The sequence below is a fragment of the Euleptes europaea genome, chromosome 12 (assembly GCF_029931775.1).
Source record: "Euleptes europaea isolate rEulEur1 chromosome 12, rEulEur1.hap1, whole genome shotgun sequence".
Taxonomy (NCBI): Eukaryota; Metazoa; Chordata; class Lepidosauria; order Squamata; family Sphaerodactylidae; genus Euleptes; species Euleptes europaea.
The window spans coordinates 69,644,790-69,665,048 of NC_079323.1; the positions used below are offsets into that span (position 1 = coordinate 69,644,790).

Consider the following 20,259-nt stretch of genomic DNA (forward strand, 5'->3'; position numbering starts at 1 on the left):
CAATTTTATATGGCAGGCAATTTTTAAAAGTCTAAGTAGATGAATTCTCCTAAAAACTATTTCAAGTTCAGACCTTTAAACGTTCCCTGTAATGTTCCACCTCCATTTGGCTAGCTCACATTAATTATCTGCCTAAACACTGGAACTGCTGTGTTTACTTGCATTAACTTTGAAAACAGTGCTTTTATGTATGCATGTATCCATATACCACCTTATCATCATCATAACTGGAATGGCTTATTAAAAGACTATCAGGTTCTAAGTACCTATCCAGGATAGAGTGAGCAAATCAACTTTAACTTAGTACAGTTTTGCCACATTAGAAACTAATTCCATTGATATGCTTCAAGATGTTTTATTTTTCAAATCACCAAGTATCAAAGCCCTAATGCAGGCCACCGCATAAGTTTTTTGTAGTATTTAGTGGATGAATCAATGATTCCTGTAAGTTGTATCACACCTGTGTGCCAAGGTTTGATTTTTTTTTTTTAAAGCCCAAGTTCAGAAATTTTGTCAAAACAATTGATAATCTTGGGCATTACTGAGCCAACAGGACATCAAAATAAAAAGTTGTCTAAAGTTAAAGGCACAGTACATTAACAAATGATCCTCAGTCACAAAATTATAAATACAGTTGGGGGTGGGGTGGGTGGGTGGGGGAGTTAATCATGACTACAATGGAGTCTTTAGACCTTCAAAGCAGGGCTTCTGTTCCTTCGTTTCTTGTTGTGACCTTCAGATCCCTTAAAAAAAATTCAGTGGAGAATCACAGCTGGTAATGTACTGCGAGTTCTTGAAGCTACACAAGGTATAGTCTGGCTAAGTTACATGTGGTTTCCATATTAGCTTGTTTGGTAAGCATCTGCAGCAAGCAGATCAGTTGCCCCACCAGTCTACCCCCTGAGAGTTATAGTTTCCACCATATCCATCACTGTTATAGAAGCCGCCATAGCCACCTATTAAGACAAAAGCAATGAAAATTAAAAAACTAGAACCATTTAACTATATAGGAAATAAAATAAATTACTTGTAATGTTTACCTCCCCTGCCTTCACTTGATCATAAACACATTAAGGTGGCTCACCTCCAAACCCTCTGCTGCCTCCATGGCCGCTGCCGCCGCCGCCACCACCACCACCACTGCCACCACTCCGACTACTACTTGCACGGCTGCTGCCAAAACTACTGCCAGCAGTACTGCTGCTTGTTCGATAGTCTCTGGCACCAAATCCTCCACTGAAACGGCTACAAGAGAAAAATAGTATTAGTAGTGCCTGAATGGTAATTTTTCCTTTATGGTGTTCACTGACATTAGCTTGACTCTAGTCACTTCTCCACGTTATTTGAAAGACTGCTTGATTATATCCAACGAGATATTGCAATTTTCAAGCCATCAGAAAATGTTACGGCAGCCATAAGACAATGCAAGTAACATATTCTGTTTTTAAGAAATATGTCCAGCCCATTTGAGTAACTAATTTTATGTGTGGGGAAAATTAACCAAACCTGATTTTATAGAACACAACTGATAATTATAAATTATAAGACCCAAGTTTTTAAAAGTGTTAAACGTGAACGCAACCCAAAGCGTCCCCCTCTCTAGTCCCAAAGAATCAAATTACCCTTTAGATCGTCCACGACTACTTCCACCCTTATGGTGCTGCTCATATGCCATGTTTTCTAGCCAAGATGGTACTTCTTGCTTGGCTTCAACAAGAAGATCTAATAAGTCTTTTGTAATATTTATGTTCCTTTCATTGAAGAATGACGTGGCAAGACCTAAAAAGAAAGAAGACAGAACTCCAGTCATTGTAAACAGATACCTGTCTTCAGCCCCCCCCATCCAATCATCCTTTAACAGTCAAAAGTTCACACAACTATGGCAGATAGGCAACAAATAATTTACAACAATTTTATAAGCTACTTCCCCAAAAGCATTTAGATTCAAATATATTTATGCAAATTATTCTGGACTAAAACATCTAGACGTTTTGGGGCATCTTGCGATAAAGTAGCTTCCCTTGGAAAGGCAACATTTCTAGAAATTTTAAAGTCAGATCAAATGGGAAAACCGAGATGTTTAGAATTACTGAAGTATTGCATATATTCTCTTCCAAGCCCCAAAACTAGTCAGTTTACTGTTTTAATATGGAATGTATATCAGCTGCATTGTGACATGTTTAGTAAATATGTCAGACTACGTAACATCTTTTTATTTTCTACAAGCAAAACCCAAAGTGCTTTTGTAGATAAGATCTGGTTTTTATATGCCGACTTTCTCTACCACTTAAGGGATAATCAAATTGGCTTACAATCGCCTTCCCTTCCCCACAACAGACACCCTGTGAGGTAGGTGGGGCTGAGAGAGCTCTAAGAGCTGTGACTAGCCCAAGGTCACCCAGCTGGCTTCATGCAGAGTGGGGAAACCAACCCTGTTCACCAAATTAGCTTCCGCCGCTCATGTGTAGGAGTGGGGAATCAAACCCAGTTCTCCAGATCAGAGTCCTCTGCTCCAAACCACTGCTCTTAACCACTACACCATGCTGGCTGGCTCTAAGGAACATCAGAAATTGAATACATTACTTTGCAATAAAAGCAAGTATATTACGCTGCAGAAAACAGCCTTGTACATCACCATTGTATTTGGTACAGGCTTCTATTTATAATATTTAACACACTAAACTCTATGTGTGTATTCTCACATACACTAGCTGAATAAAATAAAGGTCACATTTGAACATATTGTTGAAAAAAACTATGTCCATAGCACACACAGGAATTCTTACATTAAAAAATCTTCCTATTACAGATGAGTAACACCTCATCTTTATAAAGCAGTTTACTCATCTCACAAGTTTTTCATGAGTTCAGTGCTCTATGTTCAACTTTTCCAATAGAAAAACTGAAGAAGTCCGGGTGGGGGGGAGAGGGAGGATTTTCCTCTGAAGTTCCCATTTCCCCCAGACCTTTGCACCTTTAGTTTTGATCTTTGATAGAAGCTTTTCCTGCTGCAAAGCTTCAATGGTAGTGTGTGTGTGTGTGTGTGTGGTATAGTTGCAAGCTATAACTTGAGAAAAGTTTAGCTATGCCCAAGAATAAACTCCACATTCAAGATGGATGCTTTAAGTCACAGGTTTACATGACCAGAATCTTACCAAGGTTCCCCACACGCCCTGTACGGCCTATGCGATGAACATATTCTTCTATGTCACTTGGCAAATCAAAGTTGATGACATGTTTGACATTTGAAATATCCAGGCCTCTTGCTGCTACCTAGTGAAGAGTGTCCAGAAGCACACAGATTATAATCTGTTCATTTCATGTTGCCAATGTGCATTTCTACAACTAAAACTATACTTACTGCAGTGGCAACCAAGATTGGACTTCTACCCGAACGGAACTGGTGTAATGCTTCTTCTCTGTCTCTCTGGGAGCGATCACCATGGATGCTTGTACAAGCATATCCTTCATGGTACAGGAAATCTTCCAGGGAGTCAGCCCCTTTTTTAGTTTCCACAAACACCAGTGTCAAGGAATCTTTGCCTATATAATCAAAGAATTATTTTAGCACAGAGCCACATATGTAGATATAGCACCACCAAGTGGTGAAAATTATGGTTGCAATACACAACTTAATACTAGTCAAGCTAGCTGCATGCAGATTTAAATAAAATATTCAAAAATAGGAGAAAACAGGGAGGAAAAGTCTGAAGCTTTTCCTCCACCTAACATAGATTCTCATTACCTGAGCCATTAGAGTTGTGTTGGAATTCTCCCAAACAGTCTTTACCTGTGGCATTTAGGAGGTCAAGCAGAAATGACCGTTTGTCTGACTCTTCCACCCACACTACTTTCTGTGTGATGTTCTCAGATGTAGAGCCAACTCTGCCAACAGCCAGAAAGATATATTCTTCTAAAAAGTCACGAGCAAGCATCTGAAAGAAGAATACTTGAATCAATACTAAAGCTACCAATACTGTGACAATTTATCAGCAAAAAGCTTTGTGGAAACATACATTTGAGTTCACAACGTATTCAAGAAAAACGAATCTCCTTAACTTTGAAACTGCTACTTCGGTTCTGCAATTTAACTGCCTATATCTTGGCCACAAGTCGCTTGCTGTTTGACCAGTGGAATAGTCTGCTGACTCATGCTATCGATTTGGCCATGATACAAATACTAGAAACATGATACTAGGCACTAGAAACAAGTTGGTGAAAGATTACCTGGATTTCCTTTGGAAACGTAGCACTGAACATCATGGTCTGACGGACACCCTTTGGTGGCATAGTATCTTGCTCAACAATACGACGAATTTGAGGTTCAAACCCCATGTCAAGCATACGATCTGCTTCATCTAATACCAAGTACCTGGAGAGCATTAAAAAAAGGTATCAGCGTTTAAGGCAGGGGTGGGGAACCTTTTTTCTGCCAAGGGCCATTTGCATATTTATCACATCGTTCGGGGGCCATACTAGGCTAGGGAGGTTTTCGGGGTGAAAGAACGAAAGATGGATGGATGGATAGATGGATGGAGGGGGAGAAAGAAAAGGACAGAGAGAAAAAGAAAAGGACGGAGGTAGACAGACAAAGAAAGAGACAGAAAGAGGGAGAAAGAGAGGGAGAGAAAGGGGGAGAAAGAGAGGGAGAGAAAGGAGAGAGTGTGACAGAAAAAGAGGAAGAAAAGAGATAAAAGCCTTCCCCCTCCACTCACTGATTAACATTTTCAGGGGCCCTCGGGAGCTCCAGGGCCCTCCCCGAAACTGTTCCTGAAGCCACCCTGCTGCACCATGTTTCTATGGCAGGGCCCTGGAGCTCCCGAGGGCCACTGAAAATGTCCTCGCGGGCCATTTCCGGCCCCCGGGCCTGACGTTCCCCATCTCTGGTTTAAGGAAATATTAATAAATTCTGATCAATACTGTCAAATGGGCAATCATCATCCTGCAAGGCGTGGAGCTATTACACCTACTTGCAGAAGTCCAGTCCAATTTTTCCTCTCTCCATCATATCTACAAGACGTCCTGGAGTTGCGACAAGCAAGTGGCAGCCACGCTCCAAGTCACGTATCTGTTGGCCAATGTCAGCACCACCATAGACAACACAAGGGCGAACTTTGGAACGATATGCAAACTGTGGGTAGAAAGCAATATTATTTTTTTAGATTTTAAGGTGCCCCAAGCACTATGCTGACAAGTTTGCAGAAGCACACAATTACCTTCCTGGCTTCTTCATATATTTGCACTGCCAATTCTCTTGTAGGAGCCAAGACTAATGAGATTGGGTATTGCTTACGACGTCCATATCTTCCATTTTCCTGAAACATTTAATCCCATTACCAGCTGGAAATCAAAGCAATATTTCATTCAAGTCACACTTCTATTCCAAGGAACTCGAGAGATGCTCACATGGTTTCCAGGTGATACCTGACCCGAGCATATGAGAACCATGTACCATTTTCAGTTGCTGTCGTCACATTACAGTAACAAAAGGGCTTCTCTTGGGAGACTTAATAGTGCAGTTCATGCACTTGTTCCCAAACCATGGCTTACTCCAACAGTAGTTCACGTCTACACTGTTTCCTCTGGACAACACAGACGATGATGTGTATAGTTCACTGTCAAGTATGTTCCTGTGTATTTGAACTCTGTTTTTCATTGTTTTTAATGTGTGTGTTTTGGGGATGGTTGATTTTTAATGGTTTTAAAAATGTGATTTTATTTTCTAATTTGTTAGTCGCCTTGGTGAACCCCTTGTGAGCACAGAAAGGCAGGATATAAACTTTGTAGAATAAAATAAATACTATGCTGTCAGAATACACCATTGCTGTCTGAAAACAGTGGAGTCAAGGATCCCAATGTTAGGTTTCAGGCACAAATATGAGCCATATATTCATGTTCACCAACAAAAAGGAAAATATTTGGACCAAAATCTTACCTTCATAGCTCTCAAGGCATCACCTGGGCCATCTGTATAGATCTGACTCAGTATAGGCAAAAGAAATGCAGCTGTTTTCCCAGACCCTAAAAGGAAGGTGCATGTTTCACTGTTGGTTGTAGCAGACTTCAGATTTTTAAAACCATTTTTACTCTTCCACAGTGAGATAGGATGGCTGTCGTATTAAGGGAACTCACTTTAAATTTTATCTGGACATTTAACCTATTTGCTGTCTTGTACAGTCACTATCAAGGTAAACCTGCCTTGAATTTGCTAGGGTAACTGCCACTTACAAAATGGGCCACCAATTCTTAAACCATTTACTCCCCTAAAAAGCCCCAGTAGTTACACAGACAGCATTCAGAAAAGTGATTTGAGGACAGTACCTTTGAACCTATAAATATACCCCTCAACATTTGGACAAATTATTCTGCAGCCATTCTAAAATCCCTACTATTGTTCTTTCATGAGAACTACTTTCCCGATAATTACATTCGCCTTTAGTGAAGCCATGTACAGTTAGTAAATACAACCCAGGAGTTCTTAAGTGGTATATTCCAACACAGACCAGTAGACATACCTGTCTGGGCACAAGCCATCAAATCTCTCTTCTCTTTGATGATAGGGATAGCATATTTCTGCACTGGAGTAGGTCGAGTGTAGCTGGTGAGCTCAATGTTCCCCATGATAATTTCCCCCATGTCAACATCACTGAACTACAAGTATTTGAAATTGTTAAGAGGGACAGGTGTTATGATGCACTCACATAATGCAGACTGTTCTGCCCTGCTGCTAGGACTTCAAGTTTAGACTCAACTACCTACTAGTTTTAAAATCACAGCACAGAGACCTAGCCAAAAAGGAGGCTGCACATTATGTATTTATACATACAGATTCCAGTAATGCAGATAATCAGAAAGGCTCAATTTGTGCCTTATGCAAAAATGAGATGAATTCCCACCTTCCACTGCAAAGGTCACCTGTGCTCCCCCAGCACTTCTAGGTGTCCATTGACCTAAGTGGCACAATTGGCAAGATGAGTCAGAAAAACTCCCCTTCATTTAACACAGCTAATCTAGTACTAAATGAACACAGTGGGAGAGAATCTAGGTATGTACCAGTTCTCTATCTTTGAAAGACCTTAACGATCTGGGACCCTCACAGGTAGAAGTTTTGGGCCACTTACTGAAGACGGTCTCAAAGGCTTGCCGTGAAAAGGATTCTCAGTTTTTAGCATGTTGTCACTTACAATTCATTTGCTGGAACTATGTTTTACATCAGTGACAGCTCCTGTTTCCCCTAACACCACCAGGCGATCAGCCTAGCTAAACTCAGGCCGTTATTGGTTTCTGTAAGTCCACGTTGCTGCCAGTCTAGGATGCAGACATTACCCCTAAGTCTGGAAGGATCCAGGTATGCAGAAAAATGGACTTGACAAGACTGAAGGAGAACTGAATGCTACCTGTTGCCATGAAACTGAGACAGAAACCCTTTGCATTGCCAGTTTACAGTTAGACCGACTAGATGTAAAAGAATAAACCTCAAGTAATATTGGGAGGAAAAGAATCCACTCCCAGAAAGCTTTCAGAATGGAGATGCTCACCTTCCACTAGATACTCAAAATATACAAACTATTACAGCACAATTAAAAATAAAAGTTGTCATCCCACCTATTTTTATCGTTAAAGAACCAAGAGAAATTCGAAGATCAGAACTAACAGGTATTCGGCTAGAGGTAACATCTATTGCAATTTGTTATCAGATTTTAAAAAGCCCGGCACTAGCGAAAAAGCTTTAATCACCAACTCCTGTTCTAATCCCAATTACCAGTTACATCCAAGAACGCTAGGAAATTATGACTTCTGGAGCCTTAGATACACACGGAGTTGTTACTTCCTCTTTGTACTTAAACTAAACCCAGCTTTTACCTAAGGAATAAATACTTACACTTTCAATGTGTGGAGGGCAGTTGCTGCCTGTTGCCTCAACTGGAATGTCATCATATTTTTCAAAGTTAATGCCAGTGTTCCCACCAGCGAAAAGCTCCCTAGAGTGGAGATATTAACACAGTATCACAAAGTGCTAAGCCACAGTGGGTAGCCGTGTTAGTCTGTTTGCAGTAGTCAAAAAGGGCAAGAGTCCAGTAGCACCTTAAAGACTAACAAAAATATTTTCTGGCAGAGTATGAGCTTTCGTGAGCCACAGCTGACTTCTTCAGATACAGCTAGAATGTGCTAAGAATATGACTTAAACTAATTACAAAATCGTAAAGGTTAATACTCACTGCTCCATACGTTCACTTGGTGCAAGTGGTTTGGACCAGTCATCTTCATCACATTTGTCAGACCAACGACTGTTCCCACCACGCTCAAATCTTCCAAAGCCGCTTCTATCACCACGACTGCCAGAGCCATCAAAATCACTGCCTCTTCCTTGATCATCAAATCTAATCACATAAAGTTCAGAGTCTGAGGTTCAGCGTACGTTTTCCATGAAATGCTGTAACCACAAATATTCACTGGCATACTTAAGAGCTATTTGCCTTAATTCCACAACCCTCCATTTCTAGAGTCTCAACGTCTAAGGCAATTTTTTATTATTACCTAAAAATTGAAGCATATAAACACCAATGAAATGGCACCTAGCAGAAATGAATACTTAAGACTATAACTTGTTCAGAAAGTCACAAACTCCAAGCCTGCCCCATATGGTTCCCTGCTGCAGCCTCCCTCCTGAGCACAAAAATTTAATGCAATTATTTCTACAAATGCATTTGAATTTCAGAACCAATATAGTCAGCACAATTAGGCTGACTAAGAGCACAATTTGTGACCTGGCAAAGCTTTTCAACTCCCTTGGTACTTCTCACTCACTGCAGAATGCAACAAGTTGGGAGGTGCCAACTGGGATGTTCCACAGGGTTAAAGTTGACACCCCCCCAATATTTCTATGCAATTTCCTAGGATGCAAGGGGAAATCTTCTAAGCAGAGGTTTGACTCAGCCCACTGAACAGCTGAGGTATTCTGACACCATCAAGTTATGGGGCCATAATGGAGCCAGGTGACATCACAGGACATCCCATTCAGCTCCATCCAAGATCCATCATGGCCCACATCACTATGTTATGCACTTCTGCAAAGTAACAGGTTTTTAAGAATGAAAAAGCTTAATCTGTCAAGTACAGATTTGAGGAAAAGATCTAGTTCAGATTATATGGCACCTTTGCTAAACAGAATTTAATAAATCAAACGATCTGTTTTAAGCATTTAAGATGACCTGAAAGTCTTACCCGGCAAACTACATCACTTATTTGCAGCCACACAAAGCGGAGGAAGCATGTCAGTAAATCCATACTCCCAACAACATAAATCTTCTCCAGTATCAGTATATCTAACAGCTCTACTGTTAAAGATTTAGAACCAATACTATCAATCCAAACATATTAAAAATATACCACTATTTCTGCCCCATGCCCCACAGTAACTCTTGTTTGAAATTAGGTTACGCCTTTTTCTAACTTTATGTCCATCTGCAGGAATGTGAGAACTAAGCACCTAACTCAGTATCTAGAGATTACACCCCCTTTACTGACGTACAGTTCTTTAGAATGAAATAAGTGCGTTAGTTGTAATTGCTCAGTCACCAACCTTCCCCTTGAGCCATTTCCACGGTCACTAAAGAAGCTGGATTTTCCTGAACCACGTTCACTTCTTGCACCGAAGCTACTGTATGCATCCTTGTCTCTTCCAGCATTCCAACCATCAAATCCTAGGAAGAAATATCACCAATTTAAAACTCTTTCAAGGGCTAACTAGTCTACCTGTAAAAATGAAACTGCCTAAAATCCCACACATCACCATGAAGGTGTCTTAGCACCTAGCAGCCAACAGTCTCCACGTAATTTATTTGCAAACGCAACTGTTTGGAACCATCTTCTCAGACACTGCACATTTTATGACAGGCAAGACACCAGATGTTTATGAAATGGCGACACATTGTAAACACCAGATGCAGTTATGTTTATCTCCTGCACACATCCATCCATCAAGGACATTAAGGTGGCAAATATAGTGTTAGGTGGTCTGACGCCCAGGCACTGCTCAGACCTTTACCTGCTAGCTTGAACAAGGCTGCTGTATCTGTGCAGGTCAAGCACACCATGGCCAATGATTCAAAATGTTCATATTTGAAATGCAGCACCTGCTAATCCTTCCATACTGCAGCAACCCCCCTCCAACCCAAGTCTGTCTATACCAAATGAGGATTGTTCATATTCTAGAATCTCTGCCACAAGTATTTGGCACAATAATTATGCAAGCCTTGCTTAACAGCTCATAAAATTTGGGATGTGAAATCTTGGAACAACATTCATTTTACATGTTTAGACATACAACAAGCTAGTATTTGCAATGCAGGCTACAGATGGGGCAGTATCACTTTATACCACCCAAATGAAAATGTTATGTCAGTTTTAGGCAGTGGCGTTGAGACTTGGAATATAGGTGCTTCTTTAGATGAAACTCTGAAGCAGTACTGTGAATAGATTACAGGCTGTTGACCGAGAAGCCATGCTACTGTTCAGGCACAAAGATACTGAAATGGACCAAATTCTGGTTCCAAAATTCTCTATGGGATTACCTTGCTGTAGCCGAAATCATACTTCCAAGATCCCACATAAATAGCGAATGGCATCAATCCTCTATTTCAGTAACATTCCAGTGTGGCAGAAAAACAGCTTTCAAAATGTTGCTTGATAGAGTCTCCAACTTCCATAAGAAGTCTGAGTTTCATGCTACCATACTGTTAACTAAGTGTTCTAGAGAATTAACTGTATCACCAACAAGAGCAGTAGTGGACACTAAAGAACTGTTGGATGAAACGTGACTGGTCCCCACGCCCACCTCTGTCATCACGTCCAGATCCTCCTCTGGATCCAAACACACCGCGATCACGATCGTAGCCATTCATCCGGCTGTCACGATCATATCCATTCATATAGCCATTACCTCCACGAGAGTCCCAGCTGGGGGAATCTTTGGCAGAGAATAAAAAGTCAAACAATTAAAGGGTTAAATGTCACTTGTGCTAGCAAGTAAGTTTTTGCAAGCTCCACAGCACTAGTGTGACTTTTACTGCCAGAAGTCTACATCAAGGGCACTTTTCTTGGGAGAAAGAATGGCTTAGGCTCCAAGAGCTGGTTAGAAATGCAGGCCTTCACTTGGTCTAGGTACCGCATTCCAGTGGTACTTATGAAAGCAGCAAACGACGTTTATGGAACACTGTGAACTTAGCTAAGCCAAGGGCTTTCTAAGTCAGACAATGCATCGGATCATGTGCATTAGCTTAGTGCACCAATACTTGCTGCCATGCTAAAAGCAAATGCATGTTCTTAGGAAAGCTAGTCAAACAGTTTGAAGTAGGCTTCAAGATCCTACGCTAAGCTCAAATATGATATTTCACACACACTGCTATTTTATTAACTGCATTCGGGTATTCTGTTCAATTTTAAATGGTTCCTAGTGAGATTAACTTTCGGACTATTGGGCTAATGTTGATAGTTGCCACTACAAAATTCAAAGATTAGAATTTTGAGACTCTAGTCAGAAGCTACATGTCTTGAGACCTGTAGAACACTCTATAGAATAGGCTTTTTAGTTTGTTGTGGCTAAGTAAGTCATAAGATACCTTCAAAGCTAACAAAGATACCATAAGCTTTATACTTTTTATACTTGTATTTATGTATTTTATATTCTTATATTTGGAATTTCTGCTTTTAACATGGATGGGATTTTAGTCAACGGTTGACAATTCTATTATTTTGTATGTGACTGGCTATGTGCCTTATTAATAAACGACTTGACAAAAAAACCATAAGCTTCTGCTGACCACAGCGCAGGATTCATCACAAAGTGAAAAAATAAACAGTCCACAAGTTTATGCCATGATGTATTCACAGGACTAGCTTCTAAACTTGTATCTGTGGCCTGTATTAGGTTACCTTGAATAAACAACTACAACTATTCCTGATTTATAAGGAGCTAAGATAGCCACAAGAGCTCTCTGTTGAAAGGTTTGGTGCCTACAGAAATTACATAAATACACTTGAAAAATATCTCTATAAGCATTTATTGGAAAATTCAAGCCACAAAGTCTTTTGGATAGGAACTTCACAGAAGCACAAGTTCCCAGATGCCCGGGGAGGGGGGATATCTTGTATCCACTTAAAAGTCAGGGATTTTATCAGTTTTTAGGCCTGCGAGTGCAATAAGCTTTTAAAAAGACTAATCTGAGGTCTAAAATTCATTCTGGCCAGCATGGCACATTATTATTCTTATACCACCATCAGCCAGCACACTGGATGTTGAATGTACCATGTAATTGTATTACGGCAAGCTTGTTAGGAAAGTCTCTCAGAGAGCCAGACAAGTTTCAAAGACCTAAGCTGACCAGCTAATTTGTATTGAAGAACAAATCCCCACCCCAGCACCTAAAGCTGGATTTTGGGATCTTCCAGGCATGAATATTAGAAATCTATGATAGAATGACAGTTAAGAGTGGTTCCTCAGTGGAACAGGCTTCCTCTGGAGGCTCTCCTTTGGAGGTTTTTTTTTACCAGAGCCTAGATGGCCATCTGACAGCAATGCTGATTCTGTAAACTTAGGCAGATCATGAGAGGGAGAACAGGAAGGTGTACATCAGTGTTCGGCTCTTGTGGCCCTCCTCTTACATGCCCAGGGAAATGCTGATTGCCACTTTGGGGTCAGGAAGCAATTTTCCTCCAGGCCAGATTTGCCAGGGATCCTTGAGGATTTTTTTGGCCATCTTCTGGACATGGAGTAGGGGTCACTGGGGGTGGAGGTAGTTGTCAATTTCCTGCAGGGGGTTTGACTAGATTACTCTGGTGGTCCCTTCCAACTCTATGATTCTATGACCGTTAACGCTTTACATTGCAAACACCTTCCACTTACCTTTCCCTAACTACAAAAAGTATTCAAATGTAAGATAAGTTTCCCAGCGCCACTTTTTGCTTCATACAAAGAAACACTAAGCCAGTGTCCAGATGAATTCTTTAGGTGTTAAATGCAGGCGGAAGGCATGCCTGACAATCTGCTCTAAGGAATAAAGCCATATGCTCTTTTGTTAGTTGACTGCAAGTTACTACTGTGCAGTAAGCTGAGACATGCTATCAAATGACAAATGTAAGATCACTCCAGCCTGACACCCACTTACAGCATCTTGGTGGTGCTGCTGCCGGATTGGAATAGTAGTTTGCCATATAAGCATTTCCTGCTGCAAGAAAGCCATGAAAACTCCCAGCATTATGATGCAATTCAAATGCTTAAACAAACTTAGCATAATACTGTGATCTTTTTTCATCCTGTAAGAAAACTGCTACTTACCTTTATATCCGTTAAATGACTTTGCTGAGAAGTGGACATTTGCTTGGCACTGGGGCCCACATCAAGATGCAGCATTGTTGTGTGCATTTTGATGTGGGCCCCAATGCCAAAGCAATGTCCACTTTTAAACAACGTATCTATGTTGAGCTACCTCACTGCCATGCTTCCACAAACATCCTTTGGAAAGCAGGAATCTTCTTCCTCAAGTTCACAATTGAGTATGAAGCTAGGGATTCTTACCAGCTCAGACTGGAAATCTGGTTGGGACACTCAGAAGCACCGCTTTCCCCTAGAATGTCCTAGTGAATCATGCGGCGAGTGCCTCCCAGACCACTCATGAATCACAATGCTACACCTTGGAAAGAGGATCAATCTCCATGCTTGTGCTATGCTTTAGAGTGATCAGCAGATGCAATGTCAGATGTTGAAAACTTCCCAAAATCTACTGAAGATGAAGGGGGCATGGTCACTCATCTCACAGTTAGGTGGCCTTCAAGTGCCAAGCAATGTTTGTTTTCTTTCTCACTATGTCCTTGTCCCACTTGAGGTGGACTTTATCAAAAATTTATATAACACAAAACAATTTAGTTATGGCTAGGTGGTACTTGGAAGTAGATGGGAACCTTACTGATTCAGCCTAGCCTACCTCACAGGGCTGTTAGAACAAAACCGAGGAGAAAGAAGATTGTAAACTTATTTTGTTCCCTCTTAAGAAGCAAAGCAGGATACAAAGTACCTAGATAGAAAGAGTTACTCATTAAAGGACAGAACATCTGCTTTGGAAGCAGAGGATATGAAAGGCCTCTATCAAACTGGAGAGATGCTGTCAGTAAGATGACTGGAGCACAAGTCAATAAGCTAGTACGGCTGCATACATTCACTCCCATGCTTGTTTTAAGTTCTCAGCTACAATATAATAACCATTATTTATGGATCCACCTTTGAAACACACATAAAGCCTCTGAAGTGGAATCTTCTCCTTCCTACTACTTGCCAATACAGAAAAAAGGAATACACAAGGACAGTAGCATCTGTTTCCAAGAGATAGCTCATGGGGCCCTAGAAGACCCAGCAACAGATCACAAGGTAGAGTAAGTTTCAGAAGGTTAACTACTGTAATGAGTCACTGTGCAAAGAGAACTAGAACCAATCCTATTAGCTCTTTCCACTTTCTGCGTTGAGCGGCCAAGGTGGGAGTGGAAGAGAATGGGGGGCATTTCCTCAAGTGAGCGTGAAGGAGCGACTCAACTGGCTTGGGTAGGGCCATAGAGCACTGTTGCCTGAACATGTGAGTGGAGGGGAGATGTCACTAGAAAGGACAGCTAGGAATGGGAAGCTGCTAGGTCACCCTCTTGGAAGGTAATGGGTTGGCTCTTCTGTGGTGTCAAGAGTTTGCTTTTTCCACAAGTTCATTACTACTTCTCTGTTCATGCCAAAACTTAAAGTGCTGTAATGTCTCAATCTGTTTTTCCCTGGAAACACCACTCTAGCCTTTGTTTTGTCTAAAGCATGCATTGTTTTAAGCTTTTAATTTCATGGGATTTTTCTATATGCTGTTTGGCTGCTTGCTTGCCACCCCACATATTACTAAATTTTGTTCTGTCCTAAAAACAGAACAAGGACTAAGAGTGCTTGAATTCCCTCTGAATATATTTCCAAAGCTCATGATACTTTTCACCACTCAAAAGAAACCCATTAAAAGAAAAGGTTGGCACCCCGATTTATAGTACTATTACAAATGTTTATGATGGAGTAAGTACTGATCAGGGTACTAGTTGCTGAGAAGGAAAAAACAAAGATCCTAGATTTAAAAAGCTTTAAATGCTTTTTTTTTTACAAAAATGTATCTAAATTTTTTGTTTTAAGATTAAAACCATTGGCAAAGTTACATATTCCACTCAAAATTATTCTCAAGCTTCCCTTTCTGTGCAAATTGACCTTAACAGCATGCATAATGAAGTGAAAGTTGCAGTTAATTATAGATTGGAACAAATCTTTCCAAGTGAGACAACTTAAGGTTGGATTCAATGGAGCAGTACTTTTAGCAGAATGGATCCATAGGCTACAGGCCTTACATGGTACCAGTCGTTTATTTTATTAGGTCAAATGTTTGTGGCTTACTACTATGCTACAGTCAATGCTAGCTTCAATTACAACCATCAATATTTAATGTATCATGTGTATTCTCCCCTGCCCCAGGTTAGACTCAGCATCTAAATGAACACAGTTATGTTCAAACAAATAATACTGCTTATTCCATTCCCAGAACGGTTTCTTCAAAATAGGTCATACTGACTGACCTTTGTTCAAGTTAAGGATGGCACAGCCTATTAACTACCAGCCTACTCTGCAATTTATCTACTTCAAACTCATTGGGAAGATAATTCAGGTTCGAATATGTGAGACTAATTTTTGCCACCCAAGCATACTGGTATTATTTACCTGTTCAAGCAATACATACCCACCCTTTTACCAGATTCTTACATAACCTTAAAGCAAATTAGCAATTTTGAGTGTCGCGGAACACCTTACCACGAGAACACTTACAATGCTCCTGTACACTGATTTATATAAACTACAGCTGCAGAAATAAGCACACATTTGAAAAAAAATACCCCTATTCTAAAGATGTTCCTGAGCACTGGCACCAGGTCTCAATAAATCTGGTCACCAAGAATTCAGACTCTTTTCCCATTCCAGTTCAACTGATAGCCAGCAACAGTGCTGCTCCAACTGGAATATTCATGTACCAACATACCCTGTTTTGAAGTTTCTCTGTTCCGCAAATGAGGAGGAATGTACCGGCCTTCTAAAAACAACAAAATAACTGTTAGTTTCAATAGAAATTATAAAATTAAGATTTTATCCAACAAGATACTTAGATTGATGGAAAACTATAAATACCTACTTAATTTCACTTAAGAGGCTATAGAAGTCTAATCCCACTTTCCAGGAAGACATAAATTGTGAAATGGTGCAGCCTCACCCAAATATTTATGTTTAACCAAGTCAGACTTCAGAATGATTGTGGAAAAATACATTTATTCTATTTCAGCAACCAGTGCCCCTCAACTTGTAGAAGCATAACATCTCATCCACTCTATTGCACATGGATCAGTGTGTGATTGTTAAATTCTTGGTCCATTCATACAATTAATAAGCCTTCTATTTCAGGCAAGTATAACTATTTTAATAACTGAATAAACGATTAACATCTTAGAGACCAACAAAAGTTTCAAGGTATAAGCTTTCGAGAGCTAAAGGTCCTTTTTCAGACATAAGCAGGAAGGGAGTTTTGACTTTCGAAAACTTATACCCAGAATAAAATTACTGCAAACACCAGTGACATTCAATACACTAACTCCACTTACGACAGAATTTGTTGCAAGCATCCAACACTCAAAAACACTTTACTGTGCAAGTGCTTATTCACCATGCCATTACATACTAAATTTAAGATTAAATCTTAAAGGTGCAATAGCTTAAATTTATATACTCACTGCTTGCTGAGCCTCCTCCACTCTGAGCGTCTGAAGAATTCAAGTCTAGACCAGCAAACTAAAAATAGTAAACACTAGTGTTAGTTGAATGCACTCTAGATACTCAAAATAAAAGTCCTACCAAAAATTGTGTTTCATCTCAATTCAGTCCTTTAAGAATTCAGTTAACAGTTCTCTCAGTACCACAACTTGGGATTTTAAAACCAGCAGTCTAGTTGACTTTTTACAAGAATCACCTGTAAAAAGGATTAATGCTGTTCCAAGTTCATTTTCAGTTATCTGTTCTATAACAAAGAAGGAAAATGTCCCCACTTCCATTGTTCAAGCAACTCGTACAATTGGCTACTTGTAACCAATTACGCGTACCCCAAAACATGCCCAACCCCCCATCAGTACCCAGGCTATACAAACTAAAAATGCTTTCTTGACATAGCTTTATATAACGTTATTTCGGCTGACCAGAAGACTCCCTCCCTCCCCCCCCTCTGCACAACTGCAGCCACAGGAAAGGCTCAAGACATTCCGACGAAGGGCCTGCGCGCTCTCGCCCAGCAGCCCGCCCCTCCAGACAAAGTGGTTCCCGGTACAGGGCAGAGAGGCCTGCAGCCGCCCGCCCGCCGGGACAAAGGAAGAGAAAGGGCCGCCCCGCCCCCCCCCCGGACGGCTGCGGGATCCCACCGCGGCGGCGAAGGTGCGCCCGGGGCTTTCTGTCTCCCCCCCCCCCCCGGCAGCTGCTCATCCGGGCGGTCGGTGCCCCCCCCTCCTCGACCCACTTGCTCCGCGACCCTCCCTCAGGAACGGGCGCTGCTCCTCCTCACGCAAAGCAAACTCTACGAGCGGGCGGCAGCGGAAAGACGTCCGCACGTCGAGGAAACGGAGGCAGGGCCCGACCCCCCGCGCAGGCCGCCATGCTTCCCCTCCCCCCCCGCTCCTCTCACAGGCCGCCAGGACAAAGGAGCCGAGTGCGCGCGCGCGAGAGGGAGGGAGGGAGGCAGACGCAGCGCCATCGTGCTTCCCGCTCAACACCCCCCCCCGCCCGGCAAGCGCAGAACCTGCGCACGCGCGTCTCCCCCCCCCCCGGCCGCCCGCCTCCTCGCCTCGTCACACGCACAATGGCCGCCGTTGTCCCCCCCCCACCCGCTGCTACGCCGTCCGCGGCCACCAGGGGGCCCGGCTAATGGAACCACCCTACCCCCCCCCACGCCCGCACAAAGGCCCCCCCCCCCGGAACAGGCCCGGCCTCGCACGACCTGGCGGCGCTGGGCCTCGACCGCCCTCTGCGCCCCCTCCCCCCCCGGGCCCCACTCCCTCCACCGCAGCCGAGGCCAAGCAGCGCTCGAGGCCCAGTGCGACGGCGAGGCGGCCTCCGCGAAAAGGAACTGCGTCACACGAGGCCGCCCGGCAGGAGTAGGGCGAGGAGCCGGGAAAAACGGGGCCTCGGCACCGCCGGGCACCCCCGCGGGGCCTGAGAGCCGGATCGACCCCCCTCCCCCATCCCCCCCCCGCGGCGGCGGCGGCGGCCCCTCCTCACCTGCTGATCTAGACCGAGGGCATTTTCCACCGCCACATGACTCATAACGAGAGGTCGTCTCGGGAGGTCCCGCTCCGCGCACAGAAAGTCGTTTTCGCCCGGCGGACCACTGGCCTCGGCTGCTGCTGCTGCTGCTGGGTGGGTGGGTCGGTCGCTCGCCGTCCGCTCGAGCCGCTTCTCCAACTGAAAGCCCCCTCCCCCCGCTCCGGCCCCGGCTTTTATATCTCCCTCCGCCCCCCTCCGAGCCGCCGTGCTGACTTCACCGCGCAAGGCCACGCCCCCTACTCCTCCTCCGTCCTCCTCTCGGCCCCCTCCCCCCACCCCTGCTTGCCGCAAAAGGTATCGCGGGGAGAACTGAAGAGGGCGGGAGGGCGGGTGGGGGGAGGACGGAGAAACCCCGGGGGGGCCCCCGCGAGAACTGGGCGGGGCTGCGGGGGGGTCGTCCCGATTAAAGAGGCTCCAGCTGTTATCGCGACGTTTTCTTACTCAATGCTTTGCAGCGTTGTTCTCGCGCGATCTTCTCCCCCCCCTTTCACCCACTCGTTTTAAGTTTCCGACAATCTGTGGCGCTCGCGGCCCCTCCCCCCTCCCGCGTTTTCTCCCCCTTGAAATGTCGCGAGTCTTTAAGCCCACGAAAGGCCTCCGCTGGGGGCGAAACTGGCGCTCGCGCGCTCTAAGTCACGTGGGCCTGCCTCCTCACTCTCGCAGCCATCTTAGGTTCCTTAGGACTGCCTGTCGCTGGAGTGGAGGAGGAGGAGGAGGAGAAGAGAGGGCGGCGGCCTGCCTGCGTGTGTGTGTGGAGGCGGCCCGGCCGCGGCCCGTGTCCCGAGGGCTGCGAGAGGCTGAGGGGAAAGAGTCGGGCTTTGTGCCGGCGCCGCCGCCCCCCCCCCGCCCTCCTGTGACCTGGGGCCGGTAGCCTGGCGACGGCTTCACCGGGCGTCCCCGGAGGGGTTGAGGGCCCGCCTCCCTCGTGGCAACGCCTCACGACGACGAGGAGGCCCGCGGACTTGCGCGCTCTCTCTCGCTCTCTCTCTCTCTCCCCCCCACACACCCCTTCAGACGTGGCCCCCTCCAGGCCCCCCCCCTGCCTCCAGGCCTTCCCCTTTGTAGAGGCGGGGGAGGAGCGCCCCCCCTCTTTCTCTCCGTCTCGGGCGGAGGGGGACGGGGGACGGGGCTTGCTTTGTTGCAAAGATGGCGCTTCAGCTGCCGGCCACACGGTGACCTTTACGGGCATCGAGCCGCTCCGCAAAGGTCTGCTGTGGTCAAAGACCGCGGCGGGGGGGGGGGGGTGACCCGGCGGCCGGGCCGCCTTCATCGGTGGCCACTGAACAACAAGCAGCCGCTGGTAGCCCCCGGGTTTCTTCGTGATTCAGTGACCACGTTGCACCACGTTGCCTTGACCCTCGCTGCCCTCAATAAAAGGAAAGGGAAAATTCACTCGTTGTCCGAAAGAGTGGGCTCCAGTCCACAATGGGTTATACTCAAATAAAATGTAATTAGTCTTTAAAGTATTGTAATACACCTGTTCATTTTTGCTGCAACACACAGCTCTTGAATGTCCTGTGTACCTTAAATGTATTATAAACCAACTTTTTACTTATTTATTGTACAATATTTCTGTTGTGATTTTACAGCCTTTCTAATCTCTTTCTCCCTATAAAAAAACCTCAAACCCACAACAAATAAAACATACTAACCCATCATCAAAGACTAGCAACACAACATCCCACCATCATGCAAACATAGAACTGGAAGGGATCTCCAGGTTCATCTAGTCCAATACCCTGAAGAAGGCAGGAGAATCACAGCTACCTCCCCCGCCCTACTCCCCCAGTGATCCCTGCTCTATGGCCAGAAGAAATTTAAAAAACCTCAAGGATCCCTGACCAATC

The 20,259-nt window shown here is 44.0% G+C and overlaps 2 protein-coding genes across 5 annotated transcripts in view; one reads left to right on the plus strand and one right to left on the minus strand.

The window, feature by feature from the left end:
- RPL8 (ribosomal protein L8) overlaps positions 1-20,259 on the plus strand; it is a 200,639-nt gene that overhangs the window by 112,120 nt on the left and 68,260 nt on the right. The window lies entirely within an intron of this gene.
- DDX3X (DEAD-box helicase 3 X-linked) lies at positions 741-18,485 on the minus strand. Of its 4 annotated transcripts, none has more exons than XM_056858058.1 (18): positions 18,368-18,485; positions 16,837-16,894; positions 16,095-16,145; positions 10,838-10,969; positions 9,584-9,704; positions 8,220-8,381; positions 7,883-7,982; positions 6,516-6,651; positions 5,936-6,021; positions 5,217-5,315; positions 4,971-5,131; positions 4,228-4,372; positions 3,791-3,935; positions 3,362-3,543; positions 3,156-3,273; positions 1,623-1,779; positions 1,085-1,245; positions 741-956 (listed from the first exon to the last, which is right to left on the minus strand). In XM_056858058.1, exons 1-18 carry the CDS (start codon positions 18,410-18,412, stop codon positions 877-879), a joined length of 2,139 nt encoding a protein of 712 aa, XP_056714036.1. In that variant the 5' UTR covers positions 18,413-18,485; the 3' UTR covers positions 741-876. The 4 variants fall into 4 exon arrangements, with proteins under 4 accessions (XP_056714036.1, XP_056714035.1, XP_056714038.1 ...); XM_056858057.1 differs by having other exon boundaries at positions 3,746-3,935; XM_056858060.1 differs by lacking the exon at positions 10,838-10,969.